Source organism: Globicephala melas, chromosome 3, assembly GCF_963455315.2.
Source record: "Globicephala melas chromosome 3, mGloMel1.2, whole genome shotgun sequence".
NCBI lineage: Eukaryota > Metazoa > Chordata > Mammalia > Artiodactyla > Delphinidae > Globicephala > Globicephala melas.
The window spans coordinates 45,995,989-46,017,260 of record NC_083316.1 but is presented as its reverse complement, the minus strand read 5'-3'; the positions used below and the strand labels follow the sequence as shown (position 1 = coordinate 46,017,260).

Below are 21,272 nucleotides of genomic sequence, written 5' to 3'. Positions count from 1 at the left end.
TACAGCAGCTGACCCTGTCTAAGCGCATGAACTTAACCTTGTTTTTAAATTATCATACAGCAGCTGACCCTGTCTAACCTCGTGAACTTAACCTTGTTTTTGGGGTGTGTGTGTGTGTGTGTGTGTGTGTGTGTGTGTGTTTTACTGATTGCCAGTGGTACCAGATCCTGAATTAGTACTTAGCAACATCAACATTCATAGCATAAAAGAAGTGCATGGTCCAAAGGAGTTAGGCATGACCTTTCCAAACATCAACTTACAGCTACAAAATAATGAATAATTGCAACTCCTTAAGGGGTTGTTTTGAATATTGGAAGAAAAAACATAGATAAAGAACCAAGTGTAGGGCTTCCCTGGTGGCACAGTGGTTGAGAGTCTGCCTGCCGGTGCAGGGGACGCGGGTTCGTGCCCTGGTTCGGGAGGATCCCACATGCCACGGAGTGGCTGGGCCCGTGAGCCATGGCCACTGAGCCTGCGCGTCCGGAGCCTGTGCTCTGCGGTGGGAGGGGCCACAGCAGTGCGAGGCCTGCATACCGCAAAAAAAAAAAAAAAAAAGAACCAAGTGGATAGTAAGTGTTAAACAAATACGAGTTTCCTCTACCTTCTCTGAGTTACCAAATTACTCATTCAGCTAGTCACTCAGACTTTGGTTAATGATTAGCTAAAGAGTAACAGTGAAGATTTTTATGTTTTTAATTGAGTCTACTAGGATTGGTTTCATGGATGGATGGAATAAGCACTTGCCGTTTCATCACAATTAATTCTCCAAAAATTTTTTGTTAAAGGCCTGAAATGTTTGAAATTAATTCCACTGGTTAAGTTATTGGTATTTACTATACCTACTCTTAAAATATAAATAACTGATATTAACTCACTGTTGCATTAGCCAGTCTACATAAAGGAGTTTCTCTGAGATTAGTAAAACGGTAAGTCAGTAAATCCTAAACGATGGTTAAAAGGAAATCTGGTAACACAGCCAGCACTCCCCACATCAAATTTATTTTGTTTGGCTTTACAGTGTTGGCCAGGCAGTATTTTATAAATTTTGAGTTAGCACCACTATTTTAAAAGGAGAGATCTCTCATATAATTCCAAATTTCTGTTTACAAGCAAAAAACGTTGGTCACGTTGGGGTATCATTCCTGGTGGATGAGCCATTCTTTAGGAAAGAGTGGCTTTTTATGGACATCTGATTACCCCAATAAAAATCTTCAAATGGTTCAATGACCTTTGGTCATCGTCTTTTCATTTTCTCCAAAAGCATCCTGTTAAACTATTCCTAGTACTCCACTTTAAAGGGCACATAGAAAATGTTTCCTCTGGAGCCATAAATACTCTTGAGGCCAAATTATTATTATAATACAGCTATGATTGTTTTTTCATTCATTCCAGAATCTTAACAATTGAACAAAAGGGAGATACTATCTTCTTTAATAGTAAGAGTTAACATTTATTGAGTCTCTGACTACGTGCTGAACACTGTTCTAAGCATTTTACCTACATCATCTAATATACTTCTCCCAGTCACCTCAATTACACCCATTTTACAGTAGAACAGACTAAGGCATAGAAAGGTAAAGCCACGTGGCTCGGGTAAGGAGCCAGGTTGGGATTTATATGTTGTCACTCTGACTCGTGGTCTTCCTAACCACTGTCTGATACCACTTTCTCTGTATTGCCCAGTGTGTTAGCCTCAGTGCTTCAACTGGAGCCTTTGGGATCTATTTAAAGATGAAAAACACAGTTGTATTGTCTCATCATTTGAGAAACAGAAAGATAGGACTGCCATGTTGCAGGACTCAAAAGACACAATTCACATCATGGGTTGTGTAAATGGTACCCCCTGGAGTTGTGCAAAGTACAGTTTGCATAGACATATGCAGTGGCCCTGCTAACAGGATCCTGCCCACAAAAGGGGATTTTTACTCTTTGTTCCTTTAAAGATTTTTGGTGAGCCGCCCCCCAGACAGCTTCTACTTAGGTCTCTCCTCATGCTAGGAATCAAAGATCACCATTGTTTCCACAATTAGTTCTTTCACATAATCTAAAGACTGCCAGGCAGTTCTTTAGAGTGAATTGAAATTCTCTGTAGCCGTTTCTTCTGCTTCCGGTCATGTCAAGCAGTAGTTGAAGACATACGTTCTCAGAAATAATCTCTAAGGCGTTGGAGCCAGGTTGCTCACACGTTATTTCCCCAGGATAAGCAAGCGTGGTGTTGGCTCTTCTGTGCTGTTGCAGAGCTTGGTGTGCAATGGTGACTCACCATCCTTCCACAGAACATGTGGTAACCCTGCAGCCAGACTGTGCCCCGTGGTATGTGACTCCCATTGAGTCAGGAGAGTCGCTCAGTCATTAAAATTTGACCTCGTGGCCTACCTGCCGGTTACGAAAGGGCAAGAATTCCTCAGCATTACTGAAGCCGTATCATTTTCATTGTAGGACCTATTTAGGTAACAGCAACAGCAATGAAGAAAAAGCATTTGGTTATTGAGGCCCCTGTTGAATATCTTGTGCTATTTCAAAAGAACACATTCCATTTATCCTTAAAAAACAGAAAGTTCATTTCAGAGGAAATATATCAATTGTACTCACGGAGCAATGGAGCAGAATAAGAGTCAGAGTTAACTCAGATATGCCTGTTTCACTGTGGGCTGAAATCTTCTCTTCTTGTTTCTAGTTTCTCTAATTGAAATGGAAACCTAACCCCATTTCAAAACACTATCCCGTGGGCCTGAATAAAAATAAAGTTGGCCTCATAAGGAGTCTCATCTGTCTTCTTGCACTATGGCGGAATGCTGGGTCCCCAGCAATTATCTTAGTGCCTAAGTCACTAGGCAGGCGTTTTAAAGGACAATTTAACCAACGATTTTGGTACAACCAGACAATAATATTACTGTTTTAGTTTGGTCACTCAAGTACCCAAACCCTGAATTCATTATCTCACAAGCACATGTGTTCAGTTATTAAAGAGAAATTCTAACCTTAAGGAGAATAGTATTTTTTCTTCCCAACTAAAGGATTAGGTCCTCCAGGGCGGCAACCACATCTTGTGCTTTTTTATCGTCCATGGGATCTAGAATGAGTAAGTCGTGAAGGCTGGATGCCTTACTTCACCTCTTAGCAAAGTAAAGTATAACTCATAAGTATCAATGTAGTGCAGGAAATAGCACACTATCTGGAAAGGTTAATAAATATGTCTCCTTGCATGAATCACTTCTTACCAGAATTCTCTTTCCTCCCAGATCCCAGCACCAGGGTTCTGTTGTCCATGGCACGTACTCTAGTCCTCAGTGTCTAGAGCCTGTGAACTCTTTATGGGCCTTTGAAAATATTTGAGAACTGAAAAGTAAAGTAATTGACTCCAAAATACAAAAAGAAAACTGCAAAATCCTGATTGAAGTTTAATTAAATGTTCAAAAGTGTAGCATTATGTCAACTTCGATAATTACTAAGTATTCATAAAAAGTTTATTATATTTGGAAAAAAAAACTTGTGGGCTGAGGTTTTTTTTCATTTCACAAGAATTCTAAAGTGTGTTGGATGATTGCAGAGAAAGCAGGGTTAGTCGTTAGCTAAATGAGTTTAGTAGCAAATAATTTCAAAAGCAAAATTATAAAGATCCTTTCTAGATTTTCATAACAAAAATATTGTATAATGTGGGAAGTGGATCCATTTTAATGTACTGGATGTGATGTGTAGTAGGGATTAAACTACTGTCCATTTGCAGGATTATTTTTTAAATAACTTATTTTTTTATTTATTATTTTTTAAAAAATAAAACCAAGCTGTCATTGTCATTTGGAGTTCCTATAAGGTAACTCTTAAGAAAAAGGTTAACTATCTGCGGAGAAGTCTGAATGTTAACTGGGGACTAACTTAGTCCTGGGGGAAACTAACTCACGGAAGGACTGTCAGCTGAATGAAGGCTTAAATTTCATGGACTTGGAGGGAGAGCCTTTTCACATTCTCTTCCCATATGGAGTAAGAATCTGCTCTGAAAGTGGAGCGTATTTTGCATTATCTCTTCTAGCTCCTTTGCTTTCGACTTTCCATAAAGCAACTTCTGCGAATTACCATCTTTAAGACTCAACTTTTTTGCAAAATTGTCAAAGTACTCTCTTTAAGAACACAGAGAACACACTAAAGTAGTTCCTCTGAAAATCACAGTTCTCTGCTGTGTACAGCTATTTTTTTAGAGTTCACTGCCTGCCTGGAATGAACAGGCTGTCTTTCTCCCCAGAAGAGCACAGACTGATACACAAGGTCAAGTTAAACAGTATCTAAGTCTGCTTTCCTATCCCTTATACAGGAATTATCTGTTCTAAAAGCAAAATTTAACTGTAAATATTAATATACATATAGAAATTGTTCTTGAGTTCAAAAGGAAAATTAGTCTTCATTTTGAAAAAGAATCAACATAATAAAATAAAAGTGTGTATTTTTTTTTCCAAAAGTGATTGTTGACTACTACATTTTTATATCTGGTATCTAAAATACTTGAAATATTTGTAAGTTTTAATTCCTAGAATGAAAATAATGGTTAATTTCTAATGATTTTGATGTTGTGTCCACAAAAATAACTGTGACCAGTAGTGAAAGTTTATCCATCCCATCATCTTTATCTTAGGATTGCTTTAAAAAGTTAAAAAATAAAAAACTCTCCTGCTGAGATGCTATTAGCAATGCTATTTGTTTAGTTCTTGAGGTCTAAGTCCTACCCTAAGGCCTTGAGAATGCCTCTTAGGCTCCTCCAGACCTCAAGGCTCCTTTCCTCCTCAACCGTTTGAGGAGGAAACTATAGTACTTAGCTCATGAGTTTGTTTGTGTGTTTTCTTTTCTTATTTTTTAAATTTATTTTATTCAAGTATAGTTGATTCACAATGTCATGTTAAATCCTGCTGTCCAGCAAAATGATTCAGTTATACATATATATTCTTTTTCATATTCTTTTCCATTATGGTTTATCTCAGGATGTTGAATATATCAAGTTCCCTGTGCTGTAGAGTAGGACCTTGTCGTTTATATGAGTTTATTTTAAATATTAATGAGATGACATGTGTGAGCACCTTACCCGGTGCCTGGCACATGGTGAGCCTGAGTTCTAGCCACTTCTTGCACTCAACTCTCTGGGGAAGCGCTCTCTGGACTTCAGTTCCCTCACCTGATAAATGGGTACGTAAAGGCTTCACGTGGCTGATGTAGAAGTTAAGTGTGTTAATAACATCAAACATTCAGTGACTCCAAACAGGTTCTTCGAGCTCTGGCCAGAGCAGACTTCCCGTCCAGAGGCACGGCTCTCTCATTCACAGGCCGATGGGTGGTTGGCTTTGGCAGATTTTGTGGGTCTCCACAAGCACCCTCTCATTTTCCTTTCAATATGTGGTAAAACTCTTCCCGGAAAAGTCATTTCTTTGAACTGAGCTTGAAAATATCCCTGTTAGAATTGAAGTAGTTTATCTGGATTTATAGCACATGACATAATAGCTTCTCCTAAACACTTAAGAAAGAATCTTTTCCTCCTTAAAAATGATGCTGGGGTCAACTCACTGACTGCCCAAGCCTTCTCCCAGTGTGTTTCTTACCCAGTTCCTTTTTCTTTGGGAAAAAATGTTTACTGTAAGGATGTGGGAACTCTGTTTCGGCAAAGAAGGTCAAAAGTAGCTTTCAGAGATAGAGGGTTATGAAAAAGAATTCAGGCAAGATCAATTTTTGAAGTCTAATTCCAGCCATGAAGCAAATGCCACAAAAGGGCACAGGAAGAAAATCTGTAAAATGCTTATCTGCCATGGTTAACCAAAAATGTACTCTGTTGTTAAGCTGACACCCTGTGAGCCAGATATTGTGCTAGGTACTGGGAATACAGAGATGAATAAACCGCATTCCTGCTTTCAAGGGGCTCACAACGTTGTGGGAAAGCCCACATGTCTGTTTAGGGCCAGACACTGGGGATACAGAGATGGGAAGCCACGATCCCTTTCCCTTCACCAGATAAGGAGAGGATCACACTGTGTTCGTAAGCACTCCGGTTGGAATTAGCACCGGAATCTGGAATTTGCTCAGCCCAGGGCAGACTGAAAAGCAGTGGGACTAGAGGAGCTGACCCCTGAGTTAATTCCTGACCAAAAAAAAAAAAAAAAAGAGAGAGCAAGAGAGATAAAAGGGAAGAACAATAATGCTGCCAGAGAAGCCTGTGCAAAGATCTGAAAGTGGAAGAGAAGGAAACCTTGCAGGTGGGCAACATGTTGTCTCCTTCCATCCCAGAACAACCCTGGGAAGAAGATAAGTGTGTTATCTCATAGAAGAAAAGTGGAATCTTAGGAGATTAAGTTGTTTTCAAAGATCCCAGTCAAAATCAGTTGGTTGAACAGTAGCTGTGGAACTCTGCTGTCCCTATAATTGCTATTGCATACTGCTGAGCATTGTAAATACATTACAAAGAAGTAAAACATATACATATATAATAGTAGTAATCAAAATTAACCCAAGATGTTCACCAAATTGAATGAAGCCAAGGAGACTGAACTTCTGAGCTTGTCTTGGAGTTAGCTGGCCTTTACTGCTGCTTGTGTTAGATCTTGAAGGGTGATGGGGGAGAAGGTGAAAGGCCCACAAGGCAGGGGAAATGGCATGGGAAGATTTGGGGCAAGGCGTGTACCATGTGTATGGCTGTCATCATAGGAGAAGGCTGTAATTGATTCGGTAGGGAAGAGGAGGCTATTGAAGGTTTTTAAGCAGGGAATTTAACATTTTAAGTTTTGTCTTTGAAAGATAACCCAAAAACAATATAGAGACTAAACCTTAGACGTGTAAGATGGGAGGCAAGAGAACTATTCACAGTCTATTACGTAAAGGGAGTCAGGGGATCAGGGTCAAAACTAAGATGGAAACATAAAACAATGATTTTATCTTTTTTAAAATTTTTTTATTGAAGTATAGTTGATTCACAATGTTTTAGTTTCAGGTGTTCAGCAAAGTGATTCAGTTTTATGTGTGTGTGTATATATATTCTTTTCCCTTATAGGTTATTACAAAATATTGAAAAATATTGAGTAGAGTCCCCTGTGCTCTACAGTAGGTCCTTGTTGGGTATCTACTTTATATATAGTATTTGTGTATCCATTAATCCCAAACTGAATTCATCCCTCCACCACCCACCCCTTCCCCTTTGGTAACCATAAGTTTGTTTTCTATGTCTGTGGGTCTATTTCTGTTTTGTAAATAAGTTCATTTGTATCATTTTTTTAGATTCCACATATAGGCGATATCATATGATAAAATGATTTTAAATCAAAGTATTATAATAGTAACATCATACACTTTAAAGTTTTAAAACTGCTCTCCCTCATATTTATTGAATTCTCTTTTAAAACTTATTTTTAAGAGAAGATATCATATATCGAGCCCTCACTATATGCCAAACACTTTTGGCAAGATTTTATGTGTCTCATTTAATCCTCACAAACCCTATTTTATCTCCATTTTATAGCCTAGGAATCAGGCTTAGAGAAGGTTAAGTACCTTGTTCAAGGTCAAACAACTAGTCACTAGTGGTGTTTGGATTTGCACCCAGGCAATCTGACCTCAAAGGCTACTTTTTAACCCTCTTTAATTAACAGACATTGTCTCAAAAAGCAGACTTTTTACATTAAGTAGAACTTATTTGTAATTGTGGTCAAGGGGAAATTACTTGAGTTGCCTGGATTATTTTACCATTACTTTTAACATGGGCAAGGAAAAATGTTATCAAACAAATGTAAATTAAATGAGTCCACTGAAACTTTGCTTTCTAGTAAATCAATTTCCTTCATTATCTATTGCATCAGGTGTTAAATTATCATTAAAGGACATTCTATGTGCATTTATTTTTGACACATTTTTTTCCAAATCCTATTTTAATGAAAACCTCCAGTTGTCTCACAATGTTAGAAACAAGGGCTTCAGTTGGCAATGTGAATTTTCCAGTTGTATGATGTCTTTCAAAAAATCTTTTAAAAATTATTTTTATTAATTTAATTCAATTTTAGAATATAGCATTGTCCCTTGAGATAGGTAAATAGCATTAGGAACCACTTGATTAAACATAGGGTCTGGTATGAATCTGAAAGCAGAACTAAAGATATAATATGACCTATAATTTGGATACATGCTGATAACATTTATGTGCATTTAAACAAAGTACCAGCTAAAGAGATGATTTAAAGGAAAAACAGACATTGGTCAAGGCAATATTTTTGCTCTTGACTGTGTCTATGTAACAGCAAGCAACACTTTATAAAATAGAGTCAGTGATGAATAAAGCAAGTACATTGATTTCTCAAGGTGAGAATCCATGTCTTAAACCTTTTATTTCTTTTTTTTTTTTTTTTTTTTTTTTTGTGGTGTGTGGGCCTCTCACTGTTGTGGCCTCTCCCATTTCGGAGCACAGGCTCCAGATGCGCAGGCTCAGCGGCCATGGCTCACAGGCCCAGCCGCTCCGCGGCATGTGGGATCTTCTCGGGCCAGGGCACGAACCCGTGTCCCCTGCATTGGCAGGCGGACTTTCAATCACTGCGCCACCAGGGAAGCCCTTAAACCTTTTATTTCTAATGCTTTGCTTTGCTCTTTAAGAACGAGACATCTAGAACAAGACTGGCTATCAGTTCCTGAATGTACCATTAAAATTTAATCTTTTTGATTCCACTTACATCAGTACTTAAATTCATGGAGACAGAAAGCAGAATGGTGGTTGTCTGGGTTCAGGAGGAGAGGGGAATGGGTGTTATTGTTTAACGGGTATTACATCGTTACACTTTGAGAAAATGAAAAAGTTCGGAGACGGATGTTGGTGATGGTTGCCCAACAATGTGAATGTACTTAATGCCATTGAGTTGTACACTAAAAAGGGTTAAAGTGGTAAATTTCATGTTATGTCTGTTTTACCACAGAAAAAAAATAAACTTAATCTTGACGTTTGCTTATAGAGGGTCCAAATATAATTAGCCGTTTGATAAAGAGAATAGCTAATTCCTTCATTTTAAAGTAAAATCTATAGATTGCTAGCTTCAAAATGGTGGACAGACGACCTCCCTACCCCACTTTTCTCTAAAAACATCACCCAAATCAATAACATGAGTGAACTCTGAAAAGAGGGATCGTACAGAGGTGTGTATAGTGTACACCCATCCACAAGCCCTCACTCTCAGTATAGTCAGCGTACACTCCCCTTGGAAGACAGAGATTCTGGAGTAACAGGCAGAGAGAGCAGCAGGAATAGCTGTGCAAACAGGAGGATGAAACAGAACTCTGCAAATTGATCAGGAAGACCTCCACTTCCCTTCTGTTGCCCACATCGGAACGCTAGCAGGCAGATTTACACCCGTCCCTAGAAAACGCAAACTACCTCAGAGGAAACAGTCTTACAGTGACATTTAGGGTGGTCACATAAAATACCTGCTGGGCACTGACCACACTATAGCCACCCCTGCAGTGCACAAGCCCTACCCAGGCACCCACAGCCAGCATCATCCTTCTAGGCCTCAGCTTCATCTATGAACCAGAGTCAGGGATCCAGGCAGGAGTTTGAGGATCCTACTCTCACCACTGTCTGATGAGCTATTTGAATGCATCTCTTTAATACCATTTAAATATTTCATTAAAATGAGGTTACATTTACAAAGATACATGTAATTTGAGAATTAAGAGGACCATGAAGAGTGAAAAAAGGAGAAGCAGGGGTTAGAATATAAAGGAAATACAATAGCACTTATGAAACTTTAAACAACTTACTTGATCCATGCCATGTGGGTTTTTGGTTTTTTTTGATCCAGTATTTTGAATTAGTGCAAAGTTCTCAAAGCCAATTATAAAGTGCATATCCTGTCCACATTACTGATCCCAGGCAAAAATGTTGATACTAGTTTTAAAAACTAGTTTTCTGCACCTTTTAACTGACAATATAATTTGTTGACAAATGTTGAAATCTATACCTTATCAGAAGTCTCACATATTGTTACCTTTTAAAATGATCATTTGTTAGCCAGTATTACTTAATGAGGCAATCAAAATGCCATGTGTTGTGTAGGTAACAGCAAACCACCCTTACCCATGCTAGGAGTAAGACTAAAGACCTTATCCCCTTTACAGCTAACAGGCTCGTGATCTTGTCATATATATCCTCATTATGAATCTAAAAATTAGAAAAAGGACAGTGAACTTAGATTGTTTAATCCTGGATATATTGAAAATCTAGAATTTATTGGCTGTTAAATATGTCCATTGTTATGCCAGTAACATGCACACATACACCATTTACAATGGATATTTATTCATTGCTGCTGTCCAGCTGAAGAGAATGGATGTCTTAAAAACAATTCCCCAAAACATAATAGCAACTTTTAATCTCCCTCTCTTCTCCCTCACCAACCCACTCCCCTTTCTCATAAGCAAACACACACACGCGTGTGTGCGCGCGCGCACGCACGCACACACAGCAGATACATCTGGATCCAATTACTTTTTCTACTGCCAGTGATATGACTTTGAACAAATCACTAGCTTTCTTTATTCATAAAATTATCACCCCTAATTTGCAGGGTGGCTGTGATGAATAAATAAGAAAGTATGTAATGTACTTATTAGGTAATTAGTAAATAATAGTAATTATTATTTTTTTAATTTATGACAGCTTTATTGTTTTAAATTAATTTTTCAATGCAGAGTCAATCTCTAATCAGTGTAGAATCATTTAGTTTTTCCATTTGTTTTGTCAATTTTGTTGGTCGTGTTTTTCAAGGAATTTTTCCATGCTGCTTAAATTTTCAAATTTATTGGCATAAAGCTGTTCGTAATACATTTTCATTAATTTTTTATGTCTATAGAACTGACACTGATAATTTGTGTTTTCTCAGATCAGTTCTTTATCAGCATTACTAGGTGTTCGTCAATTTATTATTCTTTACAAGGAACCAGCTTTTGGCTTCGATGATTTTCTTTTTTATGTCATTGTTTTATACTCTTATCTTTATTTTTTATTTTATTTTTCTTTTATTCTACTGTTAAAGTATAATTAGCTGTTATCTTTCTAGCTTTTTGATATTATACTTTATAAAATGTTGTCAATCTTTCTTCTTTTCTTTTTACCCCCCAGCTTTATTGAGGTATAATTGGCAAATAAACTTATGTGTATTTAAAGTGTACAACATGATGATTTAATATTTGTATATATTGTGAAATGATTACCACAATCAGGTTAATGAACACTTCTATCACCTTACATAGTTACCATTTTTTATGGTGATAATACTTAAGACCTACTCTCTTAGAAAACTGCAAGTTTACAATACAGTATTAACTATAGTCACTGTGTGGTTATGTTAGATTCACTGAACTTATTCTTCTCATAACTGAAGGTTTGTACACTTTGACCAGTATCTCTCCATTCTCCCCTCACCCATATTACCATTCTACACTCTGTTTCTATGATTTTGACTTTTTTTTTTTTCTTTTAGATTCCACATATAAGTGAGATCATACAGTATTTGTCTTTCTCTGGCTTATTCACTTAGCATAAGGTCCTCTGGGTTCATCCATGTTGTCACAGATGGCAGGATTTCCTTCTTTCCCGTGGCTGATTAATATTGCATTTTACATATCTATAAATATATATACACACACTACATATATATGCTATATATACTATATGATCTATGATATATATATCATATAATCTTTACTCATCCATTGAGGGACACTTAAGTTGCTTCCAAATCTTGGCTGTTGTGAATACTGCTGCAATGAACATGGAAGTGCAGATATCTCCTTGAGAAACTGGTTTCTTTCCTTTGGATAAATACCTAGAAGTGGAATTGCTGGATCACATGGTAGTTCTATTTTTGATTTTTTTTGAGGAACTCCATTCTGTTTTTTATAATGGCTGCACCAATTTACATTCCTACCAAGAGTGTACAAGGGTCCCCTTTCCTTCACATCTTTACTAGCATTTGTTATTGCTTGTCTTTTTGATTAAAAAAGTCTTAATAGGTGTGTGAGGTGCTATGTTATTGTGGTTTTGATTTGCAATTCCCTGATGATTAATTATGTTGAACATCTTTTTATGTACCTATTAGCCATTTGTATGTCTGCTCAGGTCCTTTGCCCATTTATTAATCATATTATTTGGGTTCTTTTGCTATTGAGTTGTATGAGTTTCATATGTATTTAAAATATTAACACTTTATCAGATATGTGGTTTGCAAATATCTTCTCCCATTTCATAGGTTACATTTTCACTTTTGTGATATTGTGATTTATAAGAAATATATATTTGGTCATTCAGCTGACCAAAATCTCTTTCTAATATATATTAGGTCTTTTTCCACTCTTCCTGGTTCATACCTCTTAAAACCGCTGGAATTTCCTGTGGTAAGGGCCATAAAGGTGTCTTTTGTTTTGTTAATGAGGTAACTTAAGGAAGAGGACTGGTTGGTAGGGGAACCCACCAATCCTTTAGAGGGTTGGAACTTTCAGTTTCACCCAGACCTCTGGGAAGGAGAGGGGCTAGAGGTTGAATCAATCCTCAAAGACCAGCGATTTAATTAGTCTTACCTGTAACAAAGAAGCCTCCATAAAAATGGAAAGAATGGGGTTCAGAGAGCTTCTGGATTGGTGAATATGGGGAGATGAGGGCCAAGTGGTGCTCTAGAAGAAAGAGTGTGGAAGCTTTGTTTCCTGTCCCCGTACCATGTATGCATCTTTTCCATTTGCCTGTTCCTGAGTTATATCCTTTTATAATAAACCAGTAATCTAGTGAGTAAATGAGTTTCCTAAACTCTTGTTAGCAGCTCTAGCAAATTAATCAGATCCAAGGAGGGGGTCATGGGAACCTCTGATTTATAACCAGTTTTTCAGAAGCACAAGTAACAACCTGCGCTTGCAACTGACATCTGTAGAGAGCAGGAGGCTGTCTTGTGGGCACTTAACCTGTGGAATCTGATATTATCTCCAGGTGGATGGTGTCAGTATTGAGTTGAATTCTCAGACACCCTGCTGGTGTCAGAGAATTGCTTGTTGGTATGGGAAAGCCTTCCCCACACTCACACACTTTACAATTGGGTGCAGAACCCAAAAGAATTTCGTTGATGATTTCATTTGCTGTGCAGAAGCATTTTAGCTTGATGTAAAGATTCAATGCAATACCTATAAAAACTCCAATGGCATTTTTCACATAAATAAAAAAGACAATTCTACCATTCACATGGAACTACAAAAGACCATTAATAGCCGAAACAATTTTGAAACAGAAGGACAAAGCTGGAGGCATCACATTTCCTGATTTCAGGCTATACTGCAAAGCTATAGTAATCAAAACAGTATGATACTGACATAAAAACAGACCCACAGATCAATGGAACAGAATAGAGAGCCCAGAAATTTACCCATGCATTTTTGGTCAATTAATTTTTAATAAAGGAGCCAAGGACATACATTGGGGAAAGGATAATCTCTTCAATAAATGGTGTTGGGAAAACTGGATAACCACATGCAAAAGAATGAAACTGGACCCCTATCTTACACCATTCACAAAACTTTACTTGAAATAGATTAAAGACTTAAATAGAAGACCTGAAACTGTAAAATTCCTAGAAGAAAATAGGGAAAAACTCCTTGACATTGGTCTTGGCAATGATTTTTTAGATAGGACACCAAAAGCGCAGGCAACAAAAGCAAAATAAAACAAGTGGGATTACATCAAATCATGATAATTATTGTTCTAACCTGACATTTTACAAAAGAGGTAGGAAACCTGAAGGTCAGAAGCCTTCAAAATGTAATACTTTGAGCTTTTCCTCGGAGTTAAGGAATTTAGCTCCAAAGACATTTATGCTTATAGAAAAGTCCTTGAATCCAAATGTATACTTAGTGAGTGTAGTAAGATAATAGAAACAGCTCAAAATCTGCTCCAGATTCCCCTCCAGATAAAGGAAATACCACATTATTCCTCAATAAGGAGGAAGTGGTGCAAGATTTCAAAATGTCTTGTTTTTTATAATATTAGAGTACAGTGTAGAATGCCAGGAAACTGTAATCAAAAACAAAAAACAAAACCCTGCAGATCCATGGTCATTTTTTCCTAAAAAGTTAGTTGACATATATACAGTCCTGAATTTAAGCACATTTAACAGGCCTGCATATATTGTTAGATCATAGCATGGTTCTCAAAAATCTGCTCATGACAGATCTGTTGTAATCTGAAAATGAGAGTTTACTCAGAGAAGATTTGAAAGTGGGCAGAGTATTTCAAAGTAATAATATCTGAAAAAACTTGGATTGTATAGTAAAATCATTTCTTAACCGTTCATTCAGTTGGTTTCAGTTACTGTTTTATGTTTAACTCTTGGCTTTTGGTAAACGTCCTTAGTCCCATAAGTCGTGCTCACCATTGAATAAGAGAAGGGGAATCATGTTTAGGGTGCACCCAGTCTAGTTGCATGCAACTGGTGCTTTCCACAGGAGTGTTGCCCATATTGCCTTGTGACACCAATTAGTATGAGAGAGATTTTCAGTGATAGTTGGACTTTTTTTTTTTCTATTAATACTTATATTGGGGGGAAAATGTAATCAGCATATCAAACCCATTTATCAAATAAAGTTATCATTTAAATTTATGTTAAGTTAAAAAAAGTGAGTCAATGAAGAAAAATATCTAGTGAGTAAAGGTATAGATGCCAGTATGGCAGAGTTGTAGAGGTTGTGTCCAGATGCCTGAAGTTTAGGAAACATCATACTGCACAGTGGTTTGATTCAACCAAATGTATACGGTTGGATGACCTCAGTGAACATAAACATTTGTAGTACAGTCCTTTGAAATGTTGTGGTGACAATAGTCAAACAGAGGTTTATACAACACTATACAATTTAGTGCATCGGGGAAATGCTAGAAATCATAGCAGCTTCTAGATTAAATGTATGCTCTTCAAAGCCATCCAGACAAGTGCCTCATGGTTCCTAAAGTCCACTCTCCTCAGATTCAGGCATCCACGTTAGCCATCTTATACACTATCATATATTTGTATACTAACAGGAATGTTTGGCATTGGGAGCAGAGCTATATCCCTCCATTCTGAGAAGCTTTTCAGAGGAAAATTATGTGATAGTCAACATATAAAACATTATTTAAGAAATTTCCCTGTGACTCCAATAAAGATGTAAAAAAAAAAAAAAAATTTCCCTGTGAAAAAATTGCCTTAGGATGGAGAAAACACTGTAATATTCAGCAAGTATTATTAGGGTTTTTGAAAATTATTATTATTTTGTCACTACCTTGTTTTAGCACTTTTTAAATATTTATTAAATTTAATTAATTAATTCATTAATTTTGGCTGTGTCAGGTCTTAGTTGCCGCATGCAGGATCTTCGTTGAGGCATGTGGGCTCTTTTGTTGTGGTACTTGGGTTCTTCGTTGCAGCATACAGACTTCTCTCTAGTTGTGGCGGCAGAGCGCGTGGTTTCTGTAGTTTGTGGCACATGGGCTCTCTAGTTGAGGAGCGCAGGCACAGTAGTTGTGGCACGCGAGCTTATTTGCCCCTTGGCATGTGGGATCTTAGTTCCCCAACCAGGGATCGAACCCACGTCTCCTGCATTGGAAGGCAGATTCTTTACCACTGGACCACCAGGGAAGTCCCCTGTCACTACCTTAAATGTTAGGGGTAAGAGCAAAAGTAAAAATTTCAATCTCCGTGGCCTGGTACTATTGTGTATCTGTCTTTTCCTGTAATGGCAACCTTGAAGTAGGGATCCAGGAAGCTTTGAATCTTCTGGTTAGTCTCATATGTTGTCAGATTACCCGCTACTTAAACTCAGTTTCTTTGGGCACAGGAATGATATATTAGTCATTAAGGGACTGTTACACAATGTTTAGGAGATACCCAACAAGTGGGCTAGGATTTTCAGAGATAGATTCTTGGAATACGTGTAACATTGAGCAGCACACAGGACAGCACTAACCTAAAGAGGTTAAAGATGTGTTTGTGACAGGGAAGGGAGTGCCGGTGAGCTAAGTAATCTCACTGGGACAGAGAGCCTTCTGGTGGATGGTGGGGCACAGGACTGACTATTTCAGGAGAGTTTAACACACAACATTCAGACATTACATTTTGTGATCACTGTCATTTTCTTTCTGAAATGACAGTTAGAAGATATTTGCTGGACCTTGCATGATAGAGAACAGTGCTTCAAATAAGTAATAGTAGTTGGTTACTTTTACTCAGTCTGGGTTTTTTTTCCCCCCACATTAAAATTCCAAGAAAAAAAGATAAACCTCTTTTTGTAAGCCCCCTGAGTAGTTCCCTCAGCTTTCTTTTGAATTTCTGAAAAGATGTGATTGGTTAACCTGCCTTAAAGTGGCAGCAACATGTTAAACACGGAACAGAGCCAAGAATCCATGAAGGCCCCTGAATAGTCATAGGAAAACTGAAAAGCTTAAGGAGATAACTATATGTCAAGCAATTTATTGGTATTTACCTGAAGAGGCCTGAGGGTCACTCAGAGGAGACTAAATAATAAATGCACCTTGAAGTGTGACCAGGGGAGGAGCTGAAGTGTTTGTTGTAATGAGCAGCCAGAGGTCTGGCGGGATGCCTTACTACATTAATTTTCCAAGTCCTTTGGGTGGGTCACAATTGCGCTAAAACATCCTGCCTGCAAATGCTAAATAAATACCAAGTTCACGTCAGACTAGAGAACCAACGTACTAACTAATGTCATTTAAGAAATCAGAATGCTTAAGTTATTTTTCACTTGATAGTTCACATCCAAAATAACTGAAGTTGGCACACCCAGAGAAATATATATCCTCGGTGCAAACGTTTAGAGGGATGGGGAGGGAGGTCAAATCCTCTTCTCTTAGAAGCAATTTGAATTGTTTTGTTTGTTTGTTTTTTGTGTGTTTTTAAAATTTTTATTGGAGTATAGCTGATTTGCAGTGTCATGCTAGTTTCAGGTGTACGGCAAAGTGATTCAGTTATACATATACATATTTAGTCTTTTTCAGATTCTTATCCCATATAAATTATTACAGAATATTGAGCAGAGTTCCCTGTGCTATACAGTAGGTCCTTGTTGGTTATCTATTTATATACAGTAGTGTGTATATGTTAATCCCAAGCTCCTAATTTATCCCTCTCCCCAACGTTTCCCCTTTGGTAACCATAAGTTTGTTTTCAAAATGGGTAGGTTTAATTATGTTTACTATAATAGAAAAGTTTTTATTTCAAATGTAGGAGGTGGGGCAGGGATTAGTCTTCACAATAAGAGATGTTGAGGTGATATGATATAAGCTTCATTCCTTACTGAAGGACTGTTAGGAATTTGCAAACCCAGAGTCTTGGTATATATAAATCAATGAAATTTGCATATGATTTTCAAAATGAAATAAGGTTTAGAAAACATTGTGCAAGAAAACAGCCTCAGTACATGTAGCCACTTGTCCAGCAGAAATTCATTAGATTTTTCAGTTTAAACATCACAGCGTGACCTGATGCAACGTTGCCTGCTACGTTCTGTTGGATTTTTAAGAGGCAGTTTGTGTCTCTACAACCAAACCCAAAGCGTGACATTTCATTAAATGGGCTCAAAATGAACAGCTGCTAAGTTCCCCAAGTCCTCTCAACTTTGCTTTTGACTAGAAATTTTAGTTTTCAGTGCCAGACTTTGAGAAAATGATTTTTTTGTTGTTGTTTTTTTTGAGGGAGGATAAACAAGTCTGTGGAAAAGGGGTGTGTTCCTTATGAAGGTGCTCAGGGAATCTTACCCTGAATAACACAGACACCTCATTTCCCAGACGAGGAAATGGATTTATAAATTTTGAGATGTCTTCTGCCTGCTTGGCTGGTTTACACTCCAGGTCTCTGGTGCTGATCTGAAGCGAAGCTTTATAAGTTTCAGCAATTGACGAGGCTGGCTGGGCGCCAGGTCTTTTTTTTTCCCCCTCTCACTTCCCTGCGATGTTTTGAACTGCCTTCCTACAGACGTCATACAGCCCTTGAGGAATAGTTTCTGCCTGGTGAGATTGAATGATAGTTCTCATTCACAAAGGCTTGGAGTCAGATTCTAAGCAGGGGACACAACGGAAATTACGTTCACAGGTACAGCAGCGAGCCCAGCTCAAGTGTGGAGAGCTTTGTTCCCTCCATGACTTATTGGCTCCCCCCGGAGAAGAGTGTTTTCCTGTGGTCGCCCTGAAATGGAACTTCACTGACAGCTCTGTGGTGTTACTGTACCTCGCGGTCATTTTCGTTTCCTTTCTCTCTACCTGAGCACTTTTAGAGTGTCAGAAATCTTTAAACCTTTTATTGAGGAATTGTAAAAAGGATGCGATCAAGTGGCTCTTTCACTGTGTTGGTTGCCCTTGTGAACAGATGAAGAATAGATTCAAAATCCAGTTCCTCCCTTGGCAATGCAAAACAGAAAACAAACTGTCACTTAAGAACAGCCCGGTGCTGGCGTAAATTCGGTATGAAAGAGGAAAAAGCTCCTATGTCTTAGAAGCCTCCCTCAGTTCTGGACTGGAGGCAGGAGTTGGACTCCGGGAAATTTGGATTTCTTCAAACAACCTCCTTTGGAAATGGAGTATATTTCAAGCCATCTTTTTCAAAATACAGCTGAAATGTATTAATCAGAATACTTGAAGATTTTTTCTTTTTTTTTTTCCTCCAAAATGAGCATTATTATGAAGCCAAGATCCCGGTCTACAAGTTCCCTGAGGACTTCGGAGGGAGTGTGGTAACGTGCTTTTCTCTCCTGCTTCTCCCCTTCTTTCCTTTTAAGATTGACGTAATAGTGGAGTATTTAGTAATTGCTGACTCGGAGCTTCAAGAGTTAAGTGTGGTGTTAAGGCTTTGTAAGAAAGAGCACACTGTTGGTGACACTTTCATTCTCTATTTTGTGCCTGATTTTGTCTGTTTTAAAAACAGTGGCGCTCACACTTTTTTTTTTTAACTCCACGTGGACCATAGCAATTCATCTGGTGACAATTTTTAGAAGAGGAAGGAAACTCGCAAAAAACGTTGGGAGTTTAGAAAATGAAAACTTGTCGTTTTTCACTGCCTGATCAGGCTGTGTGTTTTCTTATCTTTCTTGCCTGATGCAAGCAGGCTGGTAGTTGACAGTCTTTGTCATGGTCTTTAAAAGTAGTACCTTGGCTTTTAGCACATGTGTGTTAGCGTAATTAATAACGTCATATATTTTAATCATATGAACCAACTTGAATTTAACTATGACTAAATGTATATCAAGTTGCTTATCATTCAGGAATCTCCTACGTTTTATTTTGTTAGTATAGTGTTCCCTGATAATTATGTTTTTTGGTAATTTTAGTGTTTTCATCCTAACAAAAAGTATGTTAATTTCAGTTTATTGCAATATTTAATTCTACTGTTTCCTCAATATTGTTTGATGTGGTCATCCACACATGGTCCTTAAGGAATAGTTTCTCAATAAAGTAATTTTTGTGTCTAAAATAGTTATTTACAAAAATGTTTTTATGGCTGTTTCAGAGGTTAATTTTACTTTGTTTATCTTAGTGATTGATTGTAAATAAATAAATAAACTCACTTTTTGAAATGGAAATAATCCTTCAGACAGGAGAATTAAAAGCAATGATTGAAGGCAGGTGTTGGGGATAGAATGGAAGCAGGCAGGTAAAATGTATTACATATAATTATGTGAGCAGGCAAATACACAAATAAATACTTACACTATTTGCATAAGGAATTCAGTCCACATTTATGTGATTGGGTTATCATTGGCTGTTATTGTACTAGTGTTTTATAGGGGACTAGAATCAAGAGTTGTCCCTTCAGTGGTATTTCTGTGAGTTTTAATAAACTATAGATGCAGATTTCATCTCATATCACTTGTGATCTTTTAAATAAATATGTGCAATAAATTCCTCCTTGAGTTTATTTAAAGAAAAGGTTGCATCTGCAAACAAATTCGTATGGCTCTTTTACACCAAGTAATAAATACTGGGAAATACTTAGAAACCTTCTATTAGTTACCATAGCTAATGTAAATCTCTAATATAAATGGGTGATCAGAATTTATAAAATTCACCTGTGATTTCTATCCTCTTATATGTGAATAAATAGTATTTAACCAACCTATTTCTTATTTTTGCCTAAAATGCCGGGAGACATTTCCAAATTCAGGGTTCAATCAATCAGTAACAGTTAGTTCATTTCAGGAGTCTAGTAACATTGACATCCTTTACTCCTCCGAGAGTGTCATGGTCTGTTTTAATCCACAACTGTTCTATTTTATTATTCTAAATTATAAACGGTATCATCATAGATAAATAGGGCCACAATTCAAAGTATATTTTTAAAAATATTGATTTATGAATGTGTATATTGTTCCATTTAATTTTAAATAGTTTGCATAGTGTTGGGTCAGAATGGTGTTTATGTGAGAAATAAATGTCTCTCTTTATGCTGATGATTCCTAATGGCACACTACGGAAACTCCCAGTTATTAATCTTACATCTGTCTTATTAATAATATGACTGTTTAGGTATATCACTGCTACCTCTAAATCATTTGACCTGAGATTGTAATTGCTGTAATTAGTTTAACTGTTTTATTATCCCTTTTATCATTCAAATTCTATGCACACATTTATTTATATTTATATTTTTAAATAGTAGAATCTACATAGATTATACATCAGGTGTATAGAGGAAATATACATGTGTATGTGTATACGTATACATCTGATTAGGAGATTACATGGCAAACTCCTAATGATATTATATACCCTTCCTCTTAATTCATCTACTTAAAAAACACGCCTTACTTATAGTTAAAATTCTATTAATTTCCAAAAATAAGATTAAAATAATCCTGAAATTAATCTGTTTCCTGATTATATAATATTGTAAATATATATAAATTTAAAGTATTATATAACAAGAATATATACTAGGTAGCTTTTAGGACATCTTTTTTTTTTAACACCTTTATTGGAGTATAATTGCTTTACAGTGGTGTGTTAGTTTCTGCTGTATAACAAAGTGAATCAGCTATACATATACATATATCCCCATATCTCCTCCCTCTTGTGTCTCCTTCCCACTCTCCCTATCCCACTCCTCTAGGTGGTCACAAAGCACCGAGCTGATCTCCCTGTAGCACATCTTTATATGTGTAGATGTCTGTATATCTGGTAAACAACAATTTGCTCAGTGTCTAAGGTATGGCAGATAAGCATTCCAATACTGTACAGATGTGATTTTCTGAAT

The 21,272-nt window shown here is 37.1% G+C and overlaps 1 protein-coding gene across 9 annotated transcripts in view; it reads left to right on the top strand.

Moving 5' to 3' along the window:
* Positions 1–21,272, top strand: part of PDE4D (phosphodiesterase 4D) — a 1,450,167-nt gene that overhangs the window by 1,146,450 nt on the left and 282,445 nt on the right. The window contains exon 1 of one of the 9 annotated variants that reach the window (XM_030843774.2): positions 18,697–18,756. The exons of the other annotated variants lie outside the window; for them this stretch is intronic. Within the exon in view, the coding sequence (XP_030699634.2) occupies positions 18,704–18,756 (53 nt within the window). The 5' untranslated portion in view covers positions 18,697–18,703. Of the gene's footprint in view, positions 1–18,696; positions 18,757–21,272 lie in introns of those variants that run through there. 9 annotated transcript variants of the gene reach the window in all.